The 23,454-nt window shown below is 41.9% G+C and overlaps 1 protein-coding gene across 1 annotated transcript in view; it reads right to left on the bottom strand.

Moving 5' to 3' along the window:
* MOV10L1 (Mov10 like RNA helicase 1) overlaps positions 1-23,454 on the bottom strand; it is an 83,427-nt gene that overhangs the window by 51,059 nt on the left and 8,914 nt on the right. Inside the window, exons 3-10 of the mRNA XM_073331779.2 lie at positions 23,277-23,436; positions 21,026-21,138; positions 17,267-17,457; positions 15,710-15,850; positions 14,912-15,156; positions 14,120-14,312; positions 4,317-4,511; positions 3,200-3,314 (exon numbers count right to left, since the gene is read on the bottom strand). Coding sequence (XP_073187880.2) covers positions 3,200-3,314; positions 4,317-4,511; positions 14,120-14,312; positions 14,912-15,156; positions 15,710-15,850; positions 17,267-17,457; positions 21,026-21,138; positions 23,277-23,436 — 1,353 coding nt within the window. The remainder of the gene's footprint in view (positions 1-3,199; positions 3,315-4,316; positions 4,512-14,119; positions 14,313-14,911; positions 15,157-15,709; positions 15,851-17,266; positions 17,458-21,025; positions 21,139-23,276; positions 23,437-23,454) is intronic.

Here is a 23,454-nt window from a genome sequence, read left to right on the forward strand (position 1 = left end):
GAAGAACATCAGCCTTAATTTACCATTTTCATGTACGTGAACACGGATTTTCAGAAGAACCTAAGCTGGTTAGGCACCCAAATCCCATTGAAGTTCAAGAATTCCCTTTGGTTCCTTTGAAAAATCTAAGCCACTGTACTTACACACTTTTTGCATTATAATCTAAGAGATGTCTCTAAAAATCATCTTAAAGGGTAAATACAGAAGTATCCTGATTTTAGCTGTATTTTATTTAGATCACACTACTAATTTTGTAACGAAGACTAGTAGTTCCAAAAATATCTAAGATTTAGTATTTGACCTTTAAGTAAGCATAAAGTTCTCAGAGACCCTTTTTTCTAAAACCAAATACCAACTCCTGCACCCTAAAATAACATACTGAACTTCTAGGAGAAAATAAGAGAGAATGAACTATTGGAAGAGTCAGAAGGTCTTAATTAAATAATTTTAGTAAGAGTTAAAAAAATGTTTTTGTATTTAACTGTTTGTATTTAACTCCTTTCTTTCAAAAGAAGAAAGCAAAATCCAGTACTGGTACTAAAAAGTAGACAAAGGAATTGTAATTCTTGGTATCAGGAAAGCTAGTGGTTCACAGGAAATGGATAAGGTAAAAAATGTTACTGATTTATGCAGTTCAAAAGACGCTTTTAAAAACAATAGCAACGACAAATAGCATTCAGGCTACCCTAGTTCCTTGTAACTTCTGAGGGGAAAAGAGCGTGGGACTTATTTTAGACCACTTATTTTTCAACTGGCCAACATTACTCATGTTTACGCTGCCAAGGCAGGCATGCCCTTGCACAGCTGGAAGAACACTGGCTGAAAGAATCCCCCTGTCAAACATTACTCCAAGAGAGAACACTTATGACACTTAACAACAGAGGATGTGGAGAGAGCAGCCCAGGATAGATAGAAACGGTAGAATCTTGTTTGAGCCCTAAACTATTTTGGACAGTGAAGGAAGGATTCAAATTCAGATTACCCTGCGATTCTCACCTTTTTCCCAAATCACAAATAAAACAGAAATGCAGAAGTAGCAGCATTAGCAGATTAACAAATGCCGTCACTGCATTCTGTGCCACATGTTTAGCAGCAGATTTAGCTTATCACAGGGGTTCTCAAACTGTGGGTTGAGACCCCCAAAGTGGGTGGTGATCCTGCTTTAATGGAGTCGCCAGGACCGGCATTAGACTTGCTGGGGCTCAGGGCCGAAGCAAAAGCCCAAGCGCTACCACTTGGGCCAAAACCAAACTCTGAGAGCTTCATCCTTGGGTGGTGGGGCTCAGGCTTTGGCTTCGGCCCTGGAAGACGAAGATCAGGTTACAGGCCCCCACCCAGGACAGCTTTGGTCCCCACTCCTGGGGTCATGCAGTAATATTTGTTGTCAGAAGGGGGTCGCGGTGCAATGAAGTTTGAGAACCCCTGGCTTACCACAAGGCTAAAATACAGAGATCATTCTTGGCTTGTGAAAGATTGGCATGCATCAGAGCATACAGGTCATTTGGAGTTTCTTGGAAGCAGTCTCATGGCCCTGGTGTCTTATTGCAATGCCTCAGTTGTACCCTTCAGAAGCCACTTGTCAACTCAGACAACAGGTTTTTTTTGTTAAATCACAATCGGGATTTCAGAGTCCTAGGTGAGAGCTGAAGCAGTTATGCTTAGACCATAAAAAGGTAGCTGGGTGATTCTGAAGGAGACACAAGGGCATGCTAACCAGAAGCCAGGACTTTGAGCTCTGTAGACGAAGAGCTACCATGTTTATGGCTGTTTGGAGTTTATAAAAATTACCAATATGCACAAATGGAATGTGACCAGAGAGTTTGCTGGTTTACGTTATGTTGGTTGAACAGCAGTCCTCTCTCTGGTTTCTGGATTATTTTAAAGGATTCCCCCACCCCTCCCAAAAAACCCATAACCCCTCAAATCTTCTGTGAACTCTTTCTCCAACCATTTAGACTCAGACCTTGACACAGGGAATTTTGGGGAAGAGCTGGGACACTGATGAGTTGTGAAACACTGCATTATCCAGAAAGCAGTATAGTAATAAACTCTCTAGAGCTGCTCCAGCCTACTTCACAAACCCTGTCCTTCTCCTCCTACCTATTCCTGTTAATCCTGTGCCTACTTCCTCTCTGTTCTTCCCCACAACCATACACTGCTAGTTCAAGAAACATGTTCTTTTGCAGCTCTGGCATCTGAGATGGCCTTTTCCATATGGCACTCTAATATACTCCCCATCCATTTTCAAATTCTCACTTGCCTAGGCCTTCTAATTTCTTCTCTGGTTCAGGGCCTGCAATACTCTGACTCCCACTAAAGTCAAGAGAGCATCTACCAGGATCAGACTCTTACTTTGTAACTAGGTTTTGTAGACCTACATGATAACCATTATTAAGGCTACATTTTAGTCACAGGTATTTTTAGTAAAAGTCATGAACAGGTAACCGGCAGTAAACAAAAATTCATGGCCTGTGACCTGTCCATGACTTTTACTATATACCCCTAACTAAAAATTGGGCGGGGTGGGGGGGGGGGCGCGCCACGGGGGCTTTTGCACGGAGGCAGTGCAGGGGCACCATGGGTACTGGGGGGTGGTGGCCCAAGACCCCCACGAGTGCTGGGGGGGGGAGAGGGAGAGAAACAGCGGCCCGGGACCCCTGCTGGGACTGTAGAGAGAGGGTTGGAAGGGCTGGCAGGCTCCCTACCTGGCTTCGTGTGTCCCTGCAGCTCCTAGGGGGAGGGGTCACAAGGGGCTCTCTGCGCGCTGCTCCCAGCACAAGCGCCAGCTCCATAGCTCCCATTGACCGGGAACAGCAGCTAATGGGAGCTGCAGGGGTGGGAGCTGCAGAGCCCCCTGGCCCTTCTGGCTAGGAGCTGCAGGGACATGCCCCACCCCAAGGTTAGTGTTTCCCCGCACCTCAACCACCTGCCCATAGCCCTGACCTCCCTCCCACACACCTAAACTGCTGTTGCGGGCAGCCCCTGAGCCAGCACTGGCCACTGCAGAAGGTACAGTGGTCATAGAAAGTCATGGAATTGTGACTTCCATGACAGACATGCAGCCTTAACCTATATATATATATATATATATATAAACAAAGAAAGCAACTACACAGGAGTATTTTTGTATGTGTTCAGGTTAGCATTCAAAAAGATGCAAAGAGATATTTTACACTTGCATATATGTGCGCACTCATACCTCTGCAAGTAGAGGTTGAAAAGTCAGTATGTCCGATTTTTGCTCCACACATTTTCTTAATCTATCCGGTATGGGATAGTGTGGTAGGAAACTTGGAAGACATCTTCTACAATTTCTAAAATAAGAATTCAAAGTTACTTCACGTCAGTATTTTTAGGTTGCACAAAGTAGTTCTTACAAACTGAACTGAGCTGGTTAGTGTGGATTTCTTTACTAAAGAGTAAGAACAAAACTCAAGATTCTGTAGTTACTAAAGTAAGCATAAGTTTAAAAAAAAAGATTCACATGAAGGACCACAAGTTAGCAAACACCATCCTCAAGGCTACAAAGACAGCAATACCAAAGCGTAAGTACAGTAAATGAAACTTTTTCCAGTTTAGGTTCAAATAAAAACAAGGAACAGAAGTTTGCTACATTGAGGTGAGGAAGAGAATGTTGTTATAGAAGCATGTTTTACTTTCAAATGTTATGACCCCAACTTTTTCCTCCCTACCGAAGGTGTCATGGTGAACAATTTAATGTTAGTTACAGTTTTAGAGTATCTGTTAAAATGTATTTTGTCTGTTGTGAAAATTTACTTATCTAAGGACCGCTTCCAGTTTTTCATTCAAGAAATTTCTAGTTTGTATTGCCAAGACCCAGTTACATCAAATGACTTGACCAATGTCTCACATATCAGTAATTCAGTCAAGGGATTTCCTGGGTTTCTGTCTTGCTGTCTAAAACACCATGAGATTGCACCACTCCTACCAGTGGGTGCACTCTGGCAACACCTTTAGTTTTAATTAGCCTCTAGCTCATTCTTAAGTGTATAACATGCAGCAGGAGGACAGTTTGTGAATCATAAGAAAAACATCTGTAAAGAAAGTTCAAATAGTTTGCTGAACAGGGAAAAACTATTTCAGTCAACGGAGCTCTGAAGAAAAACCCCTGTTTTTATTTCTTTTTCCAGTTTACTGAATGAATAGTAGCTACAAACAGGAGATAAGCTAGTTCAGTACGATAAACTGCCCTGAAACTAAAGTTATACATTTACTTCAATTAGCATTATATAAAGGCATGCCTTTCCATATCCTTCATATTTGACACAGCTGAATGTGGATTTATTTGCTAGTACCTTTTGCGTTCTGTTACAGCCACTGTAGTCTTCATGTGCTGTAACTCCGGAATAACTTTATGCTTTCTTAGGGAGAATGGTTCAGTGGCTGCTATTAGAGATTCCTCTTCATTTATTACAGTTACTTCAATGTAGCGTCCAATAATAAAATCAGAAAAACAAAGCAACAGAAGTTCTTTGCAGCGGCCAAGGTTTCTTTAAGTAAACAAGCAAAAATAAGTTAGGTTCTTCAAAACCACAGATTTTACTTATCAGTTCAGCGATCACAATATTGTTGAAAGAGACTGATTAGGTTTTGAGGGACCTCCCTAAAAATCAAGTAATGGCGGATATAGAAGAATTCGTCACATTCACAAAATTTTGAAGAGTTTTAGTTGAGTCCAGCTAACATTCCCTAAAAGTTTAAAAAAAAAAATCTAAGCACTAAAAAAGTCCAAATATTAACAAGCCTGACCTTGAAAAAAAGTTTAAAGGGGAACTGTGCTTTAGAACAGAAGTACCAGTCTGAAAATTTTGTACCTACTATAATCACAAGTACACCCTTGTGATTACTAAAACTGAATGGAGTTAGCCAAAAGTATATCCTGTGCACAGTCACTCCACTGCTGAAAGGCCCTCATCCAGGATGCATCTCATTACACAGCAGCAAAAACTCTGCTCTTCTGGAGGTCTATGTTCCTCTGCATGGACCTCCAGGAGCTGACAGAGCTAGTGAGGAAGAGGGAAGTCCCAGCCTGACCCCTCAAAGACAAGCATTTCCTGTCAGCAGAGGAAGTGGCAACAAGGGGAGTGCAAATTCCTGCAAAGGAGAGTTTGAGGAGCTTATGCTCCAGACTATCAGAGCTCTTATCCCACACAACCTATCCTTTAATTTCTTTCCAGGTTCTGTCCCAGCACCAAATTTTCTCCTCACCTCTTCAACACATATAACTTAGTTCTGATCCTCTACCCCCAATCCCCCCAGCTGTCTGACTCTTAACTAGCCCTCCCACTGAAATTTACAACAAACATTAAGTCCCAGATCAACAAAGGTGTGTAGGCTCCTTACTTTCACTGAAATTAGGAGCCTAAATACCTTTGAGGACCTGGGCTTACGTGCCTATAAAGGTGCTCAGCCTTATACAAAACAACTACCCAGTGATTTCCAAGCCCCCCACTTATCCCACACCTGTTGCCTCCCTAAAGCTTCAGCATCCTCTTACCGTTCTCTCATGAAGATATGTACAGAGTTATCCAATCCACATATAGTAGGGTCCCAATCTGTATTTCTCCTTCAGAGGTGGGTTTCACAAACAGATCCTACCCTAAAAGAAGGTTTTTCTCCAATTTCTATAAGGGCTACTCTATCTAAAACAGCTCTCATAAAAACTGGAAATTTAAGTTGCTGCACCATTGTTTTAGTGACAGTGTAGCAATGGAGATGGAAAAACAGGATAAAATTGTACTATGTTTTAAATTAGAATCACACAAGTATGATGCACATTTATAACACTGTTTCACAAAAATAAAATATTTTGCATGGCATGTGGCTCCGTTATTAAACTGAAGAGTTTTCTTTAAATCAGCTAACGTCATAGATATTTAGGTCAGAAGGGACCATTATGATCATCTAGTCTGACCTCCTGCACAATTTCATCCACCACTCCTGCAAAAAACCTCACACCTATAGCTGTGCTATTGAAGTCCTCCAATTGTAGTTTAAAGACTTCAAGGAGCAGAGAATCCTCCAGCAAGTGACCCGTGCCCCATGCTACAGAGGAAGGTGAAAAACCTCCAGGGCCTCTTCCAATCTGCCCTGGAGGAAAATTCCTTCCCGACCCCAAATATGGCAATCAGCTAAACCCTGAGCATATGGGCAAGATTCACAAGCCAGATACCCAGGAAAGAATTTTCTGTAGTAACTCAGATCCCATCCCATCACAGGCCATTGGGCCTATTTACCATGAATATTTAATTACCAAAACCATGTTATCCCATCATACCATCTCCTCCATAAACTTATCGAGTTTAATCTTAAAACCAGATAGATATTTTGCCCCCACTGCTTCCCTTGGAAGGCTATTCCAAAACTTCACTCCTCTGATGGTTAGAAACCATCGTCTAATTTCTAGTCTAAATTTCCTGGTGGCCAGTTTATATCCATTAGTTCTTGTGTCCACATTGGTACTGAGCTTAAATAATTCCTCTTCCTCTCTGGTATTTATCCCTCTGATATATTTAGAGAGAGCAATCATATCTCCCCTCAACCTTCTTTTAGTTAGGCTAAACAAGCCAAGGTCCTTGAGTCTCCTTTCATAAAGACAAGTTTTCCATTCCTCGGATCATCCTACTAGCCCTTCTCTGTATCTGTTTGAGTTTGAATTCATCCTTCTTAAACATGGGAGACCAGAACTGCACACAGTATTCCAGGTGAGGCTCACCAGTGCCTTGTATAACGGTACTAAAACCTCCTTTTCTCTACTGAAAATACCTCTCCTGATGCATCCCAAGACCGCATTAGCTTTTTTCACAGCCATATCACATTGGTGGCTCACAGTCATCCTATGATCAACCAATACTCCAAGGTCCTTCTCCTCCTCCGTTACTTCTAATTGATGCGTCCCTAGCTTATAACTAAAATTCTTGTTATTAATCCCTAAATGCATGACCTTACACTTCTCACTATTAAATTTCATACTATTACTATTACTCCAATTTACAAGGTCATCCAGATCCTCCTGTAGGATATCCCTGTCCTTCTCTAAATTGGCTATACCTCCCAGCTTTGTATCATCCGCAAACTTTATTAGCACACTCCCACTTTTTGTGCTGAGGTCAGTAATAAAAAGATTAAATAAGATTGGTCCCAAAACCGATCCTTGAGGAACTCCACTGGTAACCTCTCTCCAGCTTGACAGTTCACCTTTCAGTAGGACCCGTTGTAGTCTCCCCTTTAACCAATTCCTTATCCACCTTTCAATTTTCATATTGATCCCCATCTTACCCAATTTAACTAATAATTCCCCATGTGGCACAGTATCAAATGCCTTACTGAAATCTAGGTAAATTAGATCCACTGCGTTTCCTTTGTCTAAAAAATCTGTTACTTTCTGAAAGAAGGAGATCAGGTTGGTTTGGCATGATCTACCTTTTGTAAAACCATGTTGTATTTTGTCCCATTTACCATTGACTTCAATGTCCTTAACTACCTTCTCCTTCAAAACTTTTTCCAAGACCTTGCAAACTACAGATGTCAAACTAACAGGCCTATAATTACCCGGATCACTTTTTTCCCTTTCTTAAAAATAGGAACTATGTTAGCAATTCTCCAATCATACAGTACAACCCCTGAGTTTACAGATTCATTAAAAATTCTTGCTAATGGGCTTGCAATTTCAGGTGCCAATTCCTTTAATATTCTTGGATGAAGATTATCTGGGCCCCCCGATTTAGTCCCATTAAGCTGTTTGAGTTTCACTTCTACCTCAAATATGGTCATGTCTACCTCCATATCCTCATTCCCATTTGTCATGCTACTATTATCCCTAAGATCCTCTTTAGTCTTATTAAAGACTGAGGCAAAGTATCTGTTTAGATATTGGGCCATGTCTAGATTATCCTTGACCTCCACTCCATCCTCAGTGTTTAGCAGTCCCACTTCTTCTTTCTTTGTTTTCTTATTTATATGGCTATAGAACCTTTTACTATTGGTTTTAATTCGCTTTGCAAGGTCCAACTCTACTTGACTTTTAGCCTGTCTCACTTTAACCCTACATGTTCTGACCGCAATAAGGTAGCTTTCCTTGCTGATCCCTCCCTTCTTCCACTCCCTGTATGCTTTCTGCTTTTTCTTAATCACCTCTCTGAGATGCTTGCTCTTCCAGCTTGGTCTACAACTCCTGCCTATGAATTTTTTCCCCTTTCTTGGGATGCAGGCTTCCGATAGCTTCTGCAGCTTTGATTTAAAATAATCCCAGGCCTCCTCTACCTTTAGATCCATAAATTCCTCAGTCCAATCCACTTCCCTAACTGATTTCCTTAATTTTTGAAAGTCAGCCCTTTTGAAATCAAAAACCCTAGTTGCAGATTTTTGTTAATCCTTCCTGTGAAGCAGAATCTGTGTGCTCTACACAGTTATATTACAGAAATCTAATATGTAGGCAAACAAAAAAAGTTAAGTTTCCAGAACAGCTCAGTTTTGAGTATCCCATGACAGAGTATTTATAAAGCTCAGGATCTTAAAAACTATCCATAAAAATATACACTCTGGGTATTTTTTGCTCAAAGACAGACCATGTCTTACTAGTGTTATTAAAACATGGACTCACTCATTCTGCTTTGTCAATTTACTTCTTTACCCTTAAAAAAAACCTGAAAAAACCGTTACTCATCTTTCCCTAACTGTTGTTCTTTGAGATGCATTGCTCATGTCCATTCCCATGTAGGTGTGTGCAAGCCACGTGCACAGTCACAGAAAGATTTTTCCCTCAGTAGTATCTGTTGGGTCAGCCCCAGTGTGCCCTAAAGTCGCACCCTCATGGCGCTATATAGGGGCCTGCCACCCCACCACCCCTTCAGTTCCTTCTTGCAGGCAACTCTGACAAAGGAGTAGGAGGGTAGGCTTGGGAATGACATGACATCTCAAAGAACAATAGTTATGAAAAGATTAGTAATTTTTTTCTTTGTTGTGGGCTTGCTCATGTCCATTCCCATGCAGGTGATTCCCAAGCAGATAGACGAAGTGGGTTCAGAGTTCAACAACAAGCAGACTGTAGCACTGCTTTGCCAAATCCAGCATCATCTCTGGCCTGCTGCGTGATAGCATAATGGGTTGCAAAGGTGTGGACTGAAGACCATGTGGCTGCTCTACAGATATCGTGGATGGGAACCTGTGCCACGAATGCTAGTGAAGATGCTTGCGCCCTTGTCAAGCAGGCTGCCAGTGCCAGAGAAGGGACCTTTGCCAAGTCATAGCACATGTGAATACACGAGGTAATCCACGAAGAAATTCTTTAGGCTGAGACTGGGAGGCCCTTCATCCTATCAGCCACTGCTACAAAGAGCTGAGTAGTCCTCCTAAACGATCTGACCCTATCTAGGTAAAAACCAGCATCCACCTGATGTCTAGCGCATGGCACCTCTGCTCCTGGCTATTGGCAGGTAGCTTCAGGAAGAACACAAGGAGGAAAACCTCCTGGTTATTGTGGAACTGCAATACCATCTGTCAAGGCTGAATCCCCACTCTGTCACTCCAAGTGCAGAAAGTGGGGGCCTGGAAGGATTTTAAAAATTAACACCTGCCACTCCAGGCTTATATTAAGCTCCCAAGGCTACAGCTTTTCTCTGCCCTTGGTTTGGTAAATGCTGCCACCGCCCAAATGCAACCCCAAACCCTTGGACCTAGGAAGAAACACTTGGGAATTCCTCCCTGTGGGGTACCCTTAAGCTCTTCCCCCCTCCCCCGGGGAAAAGCTGAAAAAGAAAACAAAGGAAATTAGCTGTTGCCACCAGCTAATCAAACAGCATATGCACAAAGCTCTTAGGACACCAAAAATCCAATCCCGTAATTAAAAAAGGTAAAATTTATTAAAAACAAAAAAAGAAAAAAAATATATCTGGAACTTAGGCTTTTGCTAGATTTTAAAAGAGCAATTCCAAAAATCAAGTACTCAAAATAGCTTTCTTTGGGGGTTCAGCTTAAAGGTTACAAGCAAACAAAAGCATCCGGGGTTAGCACAGAAGAGTCCACAAGCCAACAAGAAATAACCCTAATTGCGTCTTTTTAGACATTCACTAATTTTCTTACATATCTGCGGCTTCAGATAAGTAGGTTCAAGGTATGAATTGATCATCTATAATCATACCTGGCTTAAAGCTGCTTACAGCATTGCTGCTGGGAGACCACCACACAAAGGGAAAGTTTCTTTCCCAATTTTAAAAAGTTCTACCTTCCCATTGGCTCTTTTGGTCAGGTGCCCACTCCTTTTCTTTTACCTGTGGGATTGTTAACCATTTACAGATAAAGCAAGCAGAGAACAGACCAAGAGGGATTTTACAGCTAACTGGCTGGCTGGGTGTCCATCAAAGGGAGCTACTCCCCCTCACTTCATGGATCACACGCCTCCCAAATCACAGAGAGTGCTGGCCAGTCTAATTCAGGTTGGGTCCACACCAGCTGGGATTTCTTCCTGGAGGTTTAGGAAAGAGTTAATAAGATACATACACCTCTAATTTTACTATACATGAAGAACTAAACAGTACTTTTTACATTTTAAGGACTACAATGACTTAGAATGCAGGGACATTTTTACCTGGCTGATTCTGGGAAACCTTCCCAGGAGAGTGAATCAGCCACTTTGTGAGAGGCTCCTGAAATGTGCTGTATTTCAAAATCAAAGTTTTGGAGAGCTACATTCCACCGAAAAAATTTCCTGTTAGTCTCTTTGACTGTGTGAAGCCACTTCAGTACAGCACGGTCAGCCTGCAGGTAGAACTGCCATCCCCAAATATATGGGCGTAGCTTCTCCAGAGCATACACAATAGCGTAACATTCTTTTTCTGAGACTGACTAGCGGCTTTCCCTCTCAGAAAGTTTTTTGCTGAGAAACACGACACGATGGAATTGTTGATCTGGTCCTTCCTTCATTAAAACTACTCCCACACCATGCTTGGACGCATCTGTGGTTACAACGAACGGTTGGTTGAAGTCCGGGACCCTCAGTACAGGGTCAGACGTAAGGGCCACCTTAAGCTGGTTAAAGGCTTTCTGACACTTCTCAGTCCACTGAACTGCATTTGGCTGTTTTTTCTTGGTCAGGTCTGTCAGTGGGCTGGCAATTTGGCTGTAGTTTGGTACAAATCGTCAGTAATATCCGGCCAAGCCCAAGAAGGATTGGACCTGCTTTTTGACTGAGGGACAGGCCAATTATGGATAGCATTTACCTTAGCCTGAAGGGGGTTGATAGTACCTTGACCCACCCCGTGTCCAAGGTACATTACCCTGTTTAGGCCTATTTGACACTTTTTGGCCTTAACAGTTAGTCCTGCCTCCCTTATGCGCTGGAAGACAGTTTGGAGGTTTTCCAGGGGGTTCTGCCGATGAATCTGAGAATACAGCCACATCGTCAAGGTAGGCAACTGCAAATTCCCCAAATCCAGCCAGGTTGTTATCTACCAATCTCTGGAAGGTGGCGGGTGCCTAAGCAAAAGCTTAAGTTCCAGATGTATTTTTTTCCTTTTTGTTTTTAAATAAAATGTACCTTTTTTAAGAACAGGATTGGATTTTTGGTGCCCTAAGAGGTCTGTGCTTGTTTGATTAGCTGGCTGCACAGCTAATTTCCTTTGTTTTCTTTCTCAGCTCCTCCCCGGGGGTGGTGATGAAAGAGCTTGAGGGTATCCCACAGGGAGGAATTCCCAAGTGTTTCTTCCTGGATCCAAGGATTTTTTTTTTTGTCGTCATTTGGGTGGTGGCAGCATTTACCAAGCCAAGGTCAGAGAAGAGCTGTAACCCAGGTAAAGCAAGCAGAGAACAGACCAAGCTGAACTTTGTCCTTGATGAAAACTGCGTAGGGTGGCTCTGAAGTGAGGGCCCTGATTTATGAGACCCTCTTGCCCACTCTGATGGCTATGAGGAAAGCCACTTTCCATAAGTAGAGCAAAGAGCATGCCACCAAAGGCTCAAATGGTGCCCCCGTCAGTCTTGAGGAGGGCCAAGTTAAGATCCCAAGGTGGGACTGTCTATTTTACCTGTGGGTAGAGTCTGTCCAGTCCTTTAAGGAAACGGCTATAGAACACAATAGCAAAGATGGACCTGCCACTCAACCTGGGTGGAAGGCCAAGATAGCTGCCAGGTGCACCCTAATCGAAGACACAGACAATCCTGGATGGTTTAGATGTAACCAATAGTCGGTATTGTAGTTCAAGTGGGCAAGATCCCCTTCTGTCCAGCCCAGATAGAGAACCTTTTCCATTTCACCAGACAGGTGGCCCTGGTGGATGGTTTTCTGCTCCCTAACAGGATCTCCTGAACCGGCTCCAAGCATGCTAACTCCAAAGGGTTCAGCCATGGAGCTTCCAAACTGTCGGGTGGAAGGATCTGAGACCCGGATGAAGGAGATGTCCGTGATCCTGGGAGATCATGTCTGGAAACAGTGGTAGGTGATCAGTTCTTTGACTGTTAGAGGTGGTGATGGTGGTGGTGGGGCTCAACCCTCCAAAGTCACCAAATCTGACCTCCTTGACTGAGGACCCTGAGCCTGATGAAATGCCCAAGGAGTCCAGAAGGGCCCCTGCACCGGCACCTGCCACTGTACTGGCCAGCCCATGAGTGCGAGTCCCCGGCTCATCTCGTTATTCCGGTACCATTGGTGCAATCGGTGCCAGCTCTTTCTTGAGACATAGGACTCAGGTTCCGAGTCAGATGCTGAGGATTCACTCCTTGGACACCACGGGGGTGCGATGCCGGTTGGGGATACTGCATCATCACCGGCTTCCCTTTTGACGGTACCTGCTTCGGTGTCGCAATTACTTTCGCCTCTGGTACTGGCTCACATCTAGGTGGTGACGGTGGCTCCGGGAGGGACATCAGATCCCATGCCGCCCAGAATGCCTCCAGTGTGGACGGGAGTGCCATTCCCATGTTCCTATGGCTCTCCCTGGGGGGAGAGTCCAATAGCACCAGACTTGATGGTTTCCTTGCAGGGGCAGGAGTCAATGGTCAGCAGCAGCGGTTGTTGAGCCCAAGTGATCTTGCCTGCCGAAGTCTTTATGGCGGGTAGGCTTCAGGATAGGGAAGTGCCCCTATCAGTTTTCCGCTGCTTCTTGCACAGGACCAGAGAGTGGGAGTGGTGCCCATGCACTCTCCTGTACCGACCTCCTCTACACTGGCGAAATGTGGCAGTGCCTGGAGTCGTGCCATGCCAACAAGGAATCTTGCCTCAGTGCTGGGAAGGCCGGGCTGCAGTGCCTGTCCCCCATGGAAGCCGGTGTGCACCTTCTGGAGTCAGAGGTGCTTGGTGCCAAGTTGGGGTGACCTGGCTCCAAGAAGAACAAAGAGCCATCTCCATTAAGAGGAATTTAGCCTCTGCTCCCTTTCCTTGAGTCTGGGGCTTAAAACCTCTACAGATCCTGCACTGATCACGCAGGTGAGATTCACCCAAAGACCTGAGACAACTAGAGTAGGGGTCACTGAGAGGCATAGGTTTATGGCAAGCTCACACAGCTTACACCCTGGAAACCAAGGCATGCCCCAATGCCTGGGTGGGAAAGAACTTTGTTAAGCGGGATCCTTCACTACACTAACTGTAACACTAACTACTAAACTTTTCTATAACTGTTTACAGGAAAAAGTACAAGCACAAGAAAAGTCCACTGGGGAGTACCTGCAGAGCAAAAATGAGCAGTTCCAAAAACCATTACAGGCGGAAAGAAGGAACCAAGGGGGGGGGGGGGGGAACGTGTCGGCAGGCCCTTATATACAGCACCATGAGGATGCGACTCCAGGGGGTTCTTGAGCCGACCCAACATATACCACTGAGGGAAAAAATCTTCCGGTGACTGTGCACGTGGTGTGCACACACCTACATGGGAATGGATATGAGCAAGCACTTGAAGAAGAACTAGATGTTTAAAATGCAGACTGACCTAAAAGCATTATGTTGCTGCCTTGTAAATTCAAAAAGTATTGGACCAATTCTGCCTTCACATATACACATGCACTTCCCACTGCAGTCAACTGGAGCTGTGCCTGCAAATCTGAGGGTAATATCTCATCCTTAAGCTTTCTTGGGCATAGCAGCTGAAAAAAAACCAAAAAACACACATACACTGCGGTACATATGATCACAATGGAAGTCTTTCCCTCAGGTGGTATGAAGATTTCCCCACTAGCTTCCGCCTCAACTATTGGCTGTTCTTCCACACTTTGTCCATTTTCTCCACTGCACAGATTTTCATCTTCTCTGCTACCAAGATCTTTATTCTCTCTTGCTAAATTTGGATCCTTAGGATTAATTCCTTCTGTAATAAACAGACAGATAACAGTAAGCTTTAATTACTATATGATAGAGGTTTATAAAATCATGAATGGTGTGGAGAAAGTGGAGGTGTTATTTACCCCTTCACATAAACACACGAACCAGAAACCTCCCAATGAAATGGTTTTAAACTTGCTGCCTAACAAAAGGAAATGCTTTTTCCACACAATGCACAGTTAACCCGTTGAACTTGTTGCCAGGGGAAGTTGCTGAAGTGAAAACCAAGTGGATTCAAAAGGGAACTAGATATATTTATGGATATCAATAGCTATTAGCCAAGATGGTAAGGGATACAACCCCTACACTGGGTGTCCCTAAGCCTCTGACTGCCAGATGCTGGGACTGGACAACAGGGGAGGGATCCTTGATGACTGCCCTGTTCTATTCATTCCATTTGAAGCATCTGGCACTGGCCAGTGTTGGAAGTCAGGATACTGGGCTAGATGGACCATTAGTCTGACCCAGTATGGCCATTCTTATGTTCTTATTTACTGACAAGTGGGGCATGCAAGGTCCTACTGAAGGAACATACAGGCCTTTAAAGAGTTAGACATTACATACGTGTACGTATCTCACACATACCTGGTGGGGTTCCATTATTCATAACAAATGCGTTATTCAGTGGCTGGCACATAGGTTCGCTACTGTCATTGAGTGAATTGATGTTCCCCTTTGACAAATTCTCTTGTTTCACAGGAACAGATGATGACAAAAATGTTGTTGGAGTCTTCTGGCCTTTTTCAGGCAACTGAAAGCTAAACTGCTTCTCTTTTTCCCAGCCAGCTAGTCTGCAGCTGATTAAGGAATGTGGTACATTTCCCTTATTCCTAGAAATAATTAAACAGTTATATGTAAACAACATTTATGAGAAAAAGATTACTTGCAATACAGAACACACAAATCAAGACAGAATCAAATTCAGTGACACTCCAATAAATCCACCCTCACTGAAGCATGGCATGGATATCAACTCCATTGAGAAGAATTTTCAGGATAACTAAAATAAGATAAATATAAATAAATAAAATAAAAAGAATAAACCACTGGATTAAGTTATCTGTGAAGTTTTAATATAAGCTAATGTAAGTAGGACCCATGGATTAGGTTCTAGTACAGCATAACAGATCGTCAGAGCTTATACAATATTCCTCTGTATTTAGACTAGGAAATAGCTGTGGGAACAGAGTCCATGATGTGCCATCTATTGGTAAAGGTGAATGTTTAATGGTGACCATTAAGGTGAGCAACATGGATGCAACTCAACTTTGATCCTGTCAGATATGTGCAAGGTCTGAAATTCAATGTCAGGAATGGTATAAGAAGAAGAAATAGCATAGTCAAAAGGGAAAGAGTTATAAGAGAATAATTTAGAGAGCTTACTCTATCCAAATGACCATGTTTTTACTCTCCCCTAGCTTAAGTGTTCCAAAGTTAGTCATTCTTGACACCTCCAGTCCTCCTTTGTCTCTCATTAAATTTTCATATGACTCATCCAAGTTCATTTCACTAGCGGCAGATAGTCTGTAAAAATCATGACACTGTGTTGAATCAAAGTTAAATGGTTAGACTCAGGAAAATATAAAAATAAATATTACATTTAAAGATCCAACAAAACTTAAGTACTTTCCCTCAGTGTTTGAGTACAGAAGTCCAAAAATGCTTTCTCAGCCATCTACCATGACCCCCAAGCTATTAAGTTGCATTTACTAGGGGAAGCAATGATTTAAAAAAATATATATATGTATTACACACACACAGCCTTTCTTTAGGGAGGTCAAAATCTTGGATGTAGCCTGTAATGGTTTGGAACCAACCTACTCATCCTCAAAGGCCTGGTCCAACTCTCACTAAAGTATATGGAATGACTCCTATTGACTTCACTGGGAGTTAAACCAGGGCCCAAAATCAGCAAAGACGGCAGTTTTTCCATGAGCAACTTCTTATGGCCCAATGCCAGGAGAAGCTTTAGAATCAGGTACAAAGTGAAATGACTGGGTCGGGACAATTCTCAAGTTTCCTTCTTCTGCTGCTGGCTTCATGGGAGTCCCTTTATGGATGTCTAAAACATTTTTAAGGTGACTGCGGATTTCAGCCTAAACTTTAAAAAAAAGGTAACACAACCCACACCAAAATCAAAAAATACCACCACTTGCAGTTTCCCATCAGTGTCAGTGATTGCAACTTTCTGGCTATGTCTAAATTATCAGTAACACCCTCGGTATTACAAAGATGTTCAACTCATATTGAGGGAAATTTCAAAGCAGTAATGAAAAATACCTGAAATTACATATTCTGATTGAAATGAATTTTCTGTAGTTATCCAAGGCAACAGAAGAAAAAAAACAAAACAGTGCAGCTTTTCTTTAATAAAAAAGTTTGTTTTTTAAATTCCACCCAACCCCCACTAGATGTCTCCCACTGCTATGACAGTGGACAGATATTCATCCCTACCCTTTACAATACTGGGGAAGATGCTACAATTGGCAAGTAGAAGACAACCTATGAACTCTATTTTTAAAAACAGATAATTAAAGCACCAGTTTAGTATAGGGACTTCATGCAAAAATAATAAAAATGACAAATTTAGAAAACAAAATAAGGAAGACTACAAATTAACTGCATGGTAGTACAGAGTATCAACAACATAAGCAGGAGCTCTAGGAACACCAAAACAGCTGTATTATGTTGCTATCACAAGTGACCATTAGTAGGACATAGTGCTACAGGAAGCATTTCAAGGCGATGAACACAGTTCTGCAGCATGTCCCTTTAAACCAATTTAAACTGAACCATGGTCAGAATGAACCTCCTAGTAGGCCTCAATGAGGGTTTTTAAAAACTGGTTTAAGAAGTTGTGGGAGCATAAATCATGTTATTTCCTCTCCCTTCTTAAAAAAGAGTTATGTTTAACTTCAAACATGAGAAGTTTCCTGTTACCCATTCTTGTCTGAGGGAGCCATGCAGAGTGCTCTCCAAATGTAACATGACTGGTTACTCTCCACAACCACCACATTGACCAGGTCATGTCTACGAGGTGAATAACCATCAGGAAGTCTCAGAGAATCCAGATTGAAAAATATACTGTCATCTATTACGCCAATTCTTCCACAAACACTGGAAATACGAACCTGTAATATTTACATAATTAGTCTTATTACATGTCACATGCTTAAATTTGCTTAGGCAGTAATTTTTAAAACAATCACCACAGAATAGTACATGTATCATATATGTTTATTATTGAAGAAAACTGACACCCAGGCATTTCACAGTATGTCTATAGATTTAGTATAGATAGTAATCACCTCAGTGTTTCCTTAAATTTAAAAGTACCCAAACACAAGCAACTACATGTGCAGGGTAAAAATCATGCTTTAACTGTATGCTATAGTACATTTATGGCTGGCTATTGAACTTCAAGATACCATAGCCATCAAAGAGTTCCCTCACCCTTCCACAGAAGTAATGGAACTGAGAGAACACTAAAACCTAAAGCTTTTCACCAAGAAGTGGAAGGTTGGACATATGACCAGGGAAGAGTATAAAAATATTGCTCGGGCATGTAGGAATGAAATCAGGGGGGCCAAATCGCACCTGGAGCTGCAGCTAGCAAGGGATGTCAAGAGTAACAAGAAGGGTTTCTTCAGGTATGTTGGCAACAAGAAGAAAGCCAAGGAAAGTGTGGGCCCCTTAATGAATGAGGGAGGCAACCTAGTGACAGAGGATGTGGAAAAAGCTAATGTGCTCAATGCTTTTTTTGCCTCTGTCTTCACTAACAAGGACAGCTCCCAGACTGCTGCGCTGGGCATCACAACATGGGGAGTAGATGGCCAGCCCTCTGTGGAGAAAGAGGTGGTTAGGGACTATTTAGAAAAGCTGGACATGCACAAGTCCATGGGGCCGGACGAGTTGCATCCGAGAGTGCTAAAGGAATTGGCGGCTGTGATTGCAGAGCCATTGGCCATTATCTTTGAAAACTCGTGGCGAACGGGGGAAGTCCCGGATGACTGGAAAAAGGCTAATGTAGTGCCAATCTTTAAAAAAGGGAAGAAGGAGGATCCTGGGAACTACAGGCCAGTCAGCCTCACCTCAGTCCCCGGAAAAAACATGGAGCAGGTCCTCAAGGAATCAATCCTGAAGCACTTACATGAGAGGAAAGTGATCAGGAACAGTCAGCATGGATTCACCAAGGGAAGGTCATGCCTGACTAATCTAATCGCCTTCTATGATGAGATTACTGGTTCTGTGGATGAAGGGAAAGCAGTGGATGTATTGTTTCTTGACTTTAGCAAAGCTTTTGACACGGTCTCCCACAGTATTCTTGTCAGCAAGTTAAAGAAGTATGGGCTGGATGAATGCACTATAAGGTGGGTAGAAAGTTGGCTACATTGTCGGGCTCAACGGGTAGTGATCAATGGCTCCATGTCTAGTTGGGAGCTGGTGTCAAGTGGAGTGCCCCAGGGGTTGGTCTTGGGGCCGGTTTTGTTCAATATCTTCATAAATGATCTGGAGGATGGTGTGGATTGCACTCTCAGCAAATTTGCGGATGATACTAAACTGGGAGGAGTGGTAGATACGCTGGAGGGCAGGGATAGGATACAGAGGGACCTAGACAAATTGGAGGATTGGGCCAAAAGAAATCTGATGAGGTTCAATAAGGATAAGTGCAGGGTCCTGCACTTAGGATGGAAGAATCCAATGCACCGCTACAGACTAGGGGCCGAATAGCTAGGCAGCAGTTCTGCGGAAAAGGACCTAGGGGTGACAGTGGACGAGAAGCTGGATATGAGTCAGCAGTGTGCCCTTGTTGCCAAGAAGGCCAATGGCATTTTGGGATGTATAAGTAGGGGCATAGCGAGCAGATCGAGGGACGTGATCGTTCCCCTCTATTCGACATTGGTGAGGCCTCATCTGGAGTACTGTGTCCAGTTTTGGACCCCACACTACAAGAAGGATGTGGATAAATTGGAGAGAGTCCAGCGAAGGGCAACAAAAATGATTAGGGGTCTGGAACACATGACTTATGAGGAGAGGCTGAGGGAACTGGGATTGTTTAGTCTGCAGAAGAGAAGAATGAGGGGGGATTTGATAGCTGCTTTCAACTACCTGAGAGGTGGTTCCAGAGAGGATGGTTCTAGACTATTCTCACTGGTAGAAGAGGACAGGACAAGGAGTAATGGTCTCAAGTTGCAGTGGGGAAGGTTTAGGTTGGATATTAGGAAAAACTTTTTCACTAGGAGGGTGGTGAAACACTGGAATGCGTTACCTAGGGAGGTGGTAGAATCTCCTTCCTTAGAAGTTTTTAAGGTCAGGCTTGACAAAGCCCTGGCTGGGATGATTTAATTGGGGATCGGTCCTGCTTTGAGCAGGGGGTTGGACTAGATGACCTCCTGAGGTCCCTTCGAACCCTGATATTCTATGATGATTCTATGATATTGGTAAACTGACAGTTTTATCTTTTAATTGGACACTCAACTTACATAACACCTGTAAAGACTTATTTGTGGATATACTGGATATGTGGTGACTCAAGAAGGAATAGTAACATTTTCTCTCACCAAAAAAGACAAGCATCCTTTTATAACCCAGAGTGCTTGGAAGACTTTTAAAGCAAACGTAATAATAAGCACATCCATTGAATAAATGATATTCATTAGTTTTGAATCAAGTGTATGTAAGTATAGATGTTTTAATTCTGAGCAGGTCTGTGTACAGACAGTATGATTTGGGTATTTGTTACCTTCTCAACAAGTGGTTGGTAGCTAAAACCACAAAACCCAACCAATAAAAATAACAAAATTTCCCATATGACACATTTAACTCCCCCTGCCACCACACACACAAACTTTGTTTTAGAAATAATCCTATATCAACTTATGAGCATTAGAATGAACTTAATTTTCTTTTATCTTTCAGATGAAAACTTGTCCAATACTTAAGCCCCTTCATTTTCAGTTTAAACCAAAAAAATCCTGGGTTTTACAAAAACTATTTTTCGTTTTTTCCCTGATTTTCATCCTACTTTCATATTATTCAAATATATAAAAAAGAACTTGTTTTATTAGGAAAAATACAATACATTGCATGAGATATATGTATTACGATAATACATTAGTCTGCGTGTATATGCAAAACTGCCTGCTGAAGTAAGGCTATGTATTAATCTGGAAGATACACACAAGAAACAAATGGGCACGCACGCAAGCTCTGAAGTGCATGCACATCTGAATATATTGATCAATCTTACGCCTACCATGTACACATTTCAAGCTGTTAGCAGATAATGGTTTCAACATTGTGTTATATTTAAGGATTAGAGATATATTGTTTTCTTAAACTCAAAGGTGGCACTGTTTTGAGTTCTGTTTTAGTTATACAGCAAACCACACTGAATTCTGTTCAAAGCATTAATCTACTGAATACTTTTTTCTCCGTCCTTACGTCCACCAAAATAAACCCCGATATTTACCTAGAAAAATTATTAATAGTTTTTGCACCGATTTTCAGTAGTTTTTGTTGTTGTAGTAATAAACACCAATAAATTCCCAGGAAAAAATTAAATAAAATAAAAACTGAAAACAAAGGGCACTACCAACACTGTAGCAGATCTACTAAGACAAGCAGCCATTTTTCCTCTCACAGTACAGCGTGAATATTCCCCTGCCAAATGCCCAGAGCAATATGCAAAATACATACTTTGTCCACTCGCTTATATCTCAGTGGCTTTACAGAAACTGCTTCACTGCTCCATGTCGTTGGGTTAATAAAATATTCAGCTTGCACCCAGTCACCTTTACAAGGTTTGAAGCCTATAAAAACAGTGACATTTTTGCAAGTTAAGTTGTCATAAAAAGACACTTTACATAACTTTGTGGAAGCATGTCGTGTTTTTGCTATAAAAGGGCACTGTGCTTTGACATAATTTAAGGAACTTTAAAGTTATCTGCTAAAATGTGTTAAAAGTATACTTATTACAACACTATATATTGAGTGCTACACGTAACAGGAGATACAGAGAACTTCAGCACTTAATTTTAACGTTGTTTTATTTTTTGTGTCCACCAAAAAGCAGGTCCATGAGCTCCTACCCTGTTGCCTGATGGACTGTTGCAACAGGCTGAGACTTCACTGGGAGTGCATCAACTTTTTGACAGGGGAGGAGGGAATTTAATTCATAAATTACACTTGTGAGGGATAAACCTTTGTCTTTAATACTTAACACAGTTTAAGGAGTACCATTCTGAAGACACAGAAATGTTGGCCCTAATCTGGCAATAAATTCTGCACAGGAAGCCCCCTACATCTGTGCAGAACTCCACTGAAGCCAGTACAGCTACATGGAAGAGCCAAGTGTCTACACAGGTGGCTTTGGATATCCCACCCTACTTTGTGAAGGAACATTCACTGTTCAAGCTGTCATGTTAGCCAGCAGCACGAAGCCTACGCAGAGCTGGCCACACAGAGGATTTTAAAGCTAGTTTAAAAAAAAAAAAAAAAGTTACTGAATTTTACTAAGTGTCTGAGATAGGGTCTTTTAAAAGTTTTTCATAGAATATCAGGGTTGGAAGGGACCATTGCAGTAAACAATGAAGATTAATTAAAATGTAATTAAATGTTACAATTTATAAGTTTTCAAATGGCTAGCAACAATGAAAGATCTGTGATCAAACTGTGATCCAAAGAAAGCCACAACATTTGCTAATCACTTATACGGGAATTGTTTAAAGGTCAAAGCATCACCAAACTCAGGCTATGGCTACATTAGAGAGCTTGCTGTTCTGCCACTGTAAGCTCTCTAGTGTAGCTGCTCTAAGACAACGGAAGAGCACTTTCCTGTCAGTTTAATTAATCCAGCCCCGCTCCCCCGTGAGCAGCGGTAGCTATGTTGGCAACAGCAGCTCTCCCACTGACATAAGCATCAGTGTGGACAACGTTAAGTTGACATAAATTATGTCCTTCAGGGGCATGGCTATTTCACATTCCTAAGTGACATAATTTATGTCAACTTAAGCTGTCGGATAGCCATAGCTTCACATATTTAATACTTTTACTCGGGTTACAGCTTTACTCCCACGCAACAGTAAACTTCAGGAGTCACAGTGATAAAACAAAGATGAACAGACTTTGGACTACAACTTATGTATTATAAATTTGGCGAAATCTTAGCCACAAATTAAAAAAATAAAATAATCCTAATTTTTAGATATACATTATTTTAAAAGTTCATGTTACAGTAGTGAAAAATAGCACCTGAAACAGAATCTATTTTGTAGATTTAATTTTGTAGATTCTGTAGATTTAACACAATAATTATGAGATCACACAGCTGCATTCCCTCAGGAAAGGGCCTTTTGCAACAAGTTTCAGCCTGTAGCAACATTTTTTTTTTTTTTTGGATAAGTGTAAAACCCCGTCTGAAAATAGGGTTTTAAAATGAAACGTGTGGGACACCCTTAGCCAAAGTTAAGAGTCCGATGAAGTGAGCTGTAGCTCACGAAAGCTCATGCTCAAATAAATTGGTTAGTCTCTAAGGTGCCACAAGTACTCCTTTTCTTTTTGCGAATACAGACTAACATGGCTGTTACTCTGAAACCAGTCCTTTTTATATACCAACATGTTTATTTTCAAAAAGACGTATTAAATTTCACTAATTTCTCTATATTTAAAATGAGTAAGGGTAGGCTACACTAACTGTGAGAAGAAATTACCTCTCATACAAAGCAAGCCTACTTTCAATGAAAGTGACTTAGAGCTCAGTTTACAGCACTCAAAAATATGAAAAAAAAATAGCTGTCTTCATCCCAGTTATTACTTTTACTCTAATAAGGATTATCTGCTATTTGAAATATAAATTCTTGTACTGTGCACTAGACACTTAACACACAAGACTTTCGAGACCATTAAAATGGTTATGAACATGATCAAGATTTTTTTTTCCAAGTCATACCTTCACAAACCCGGTCCATGGCGAAAGAAGTTGTCTTATTAATATAGCCACCATCTTTAGTAAGAGATGTAATATTGCCAATTAACATTTTAGTTTTTAATTCAGAAGAGTCGTAAGTAGGACTGCTATAGTTTTCCCATTTGTCTGAGACAGCTTCTACCTAAAGAGTGCAAAAATA

Source organism: Lepidochelys kempii, chromosome 1, assembly GCF_965140285.1.
Source record: "Lepidochelys kempii isolate rLepKem1 chromosome 1, rLepKem1.hap1, whole genome shotgun sequence".
In the NCBI taxonomy this organism is placed as follows: domain Eukaryota; kingdom Metazoa; phylum Chordata; order Testudines; family Cheloniidae; genus Lepidochelys; species Lepidochelys kempii.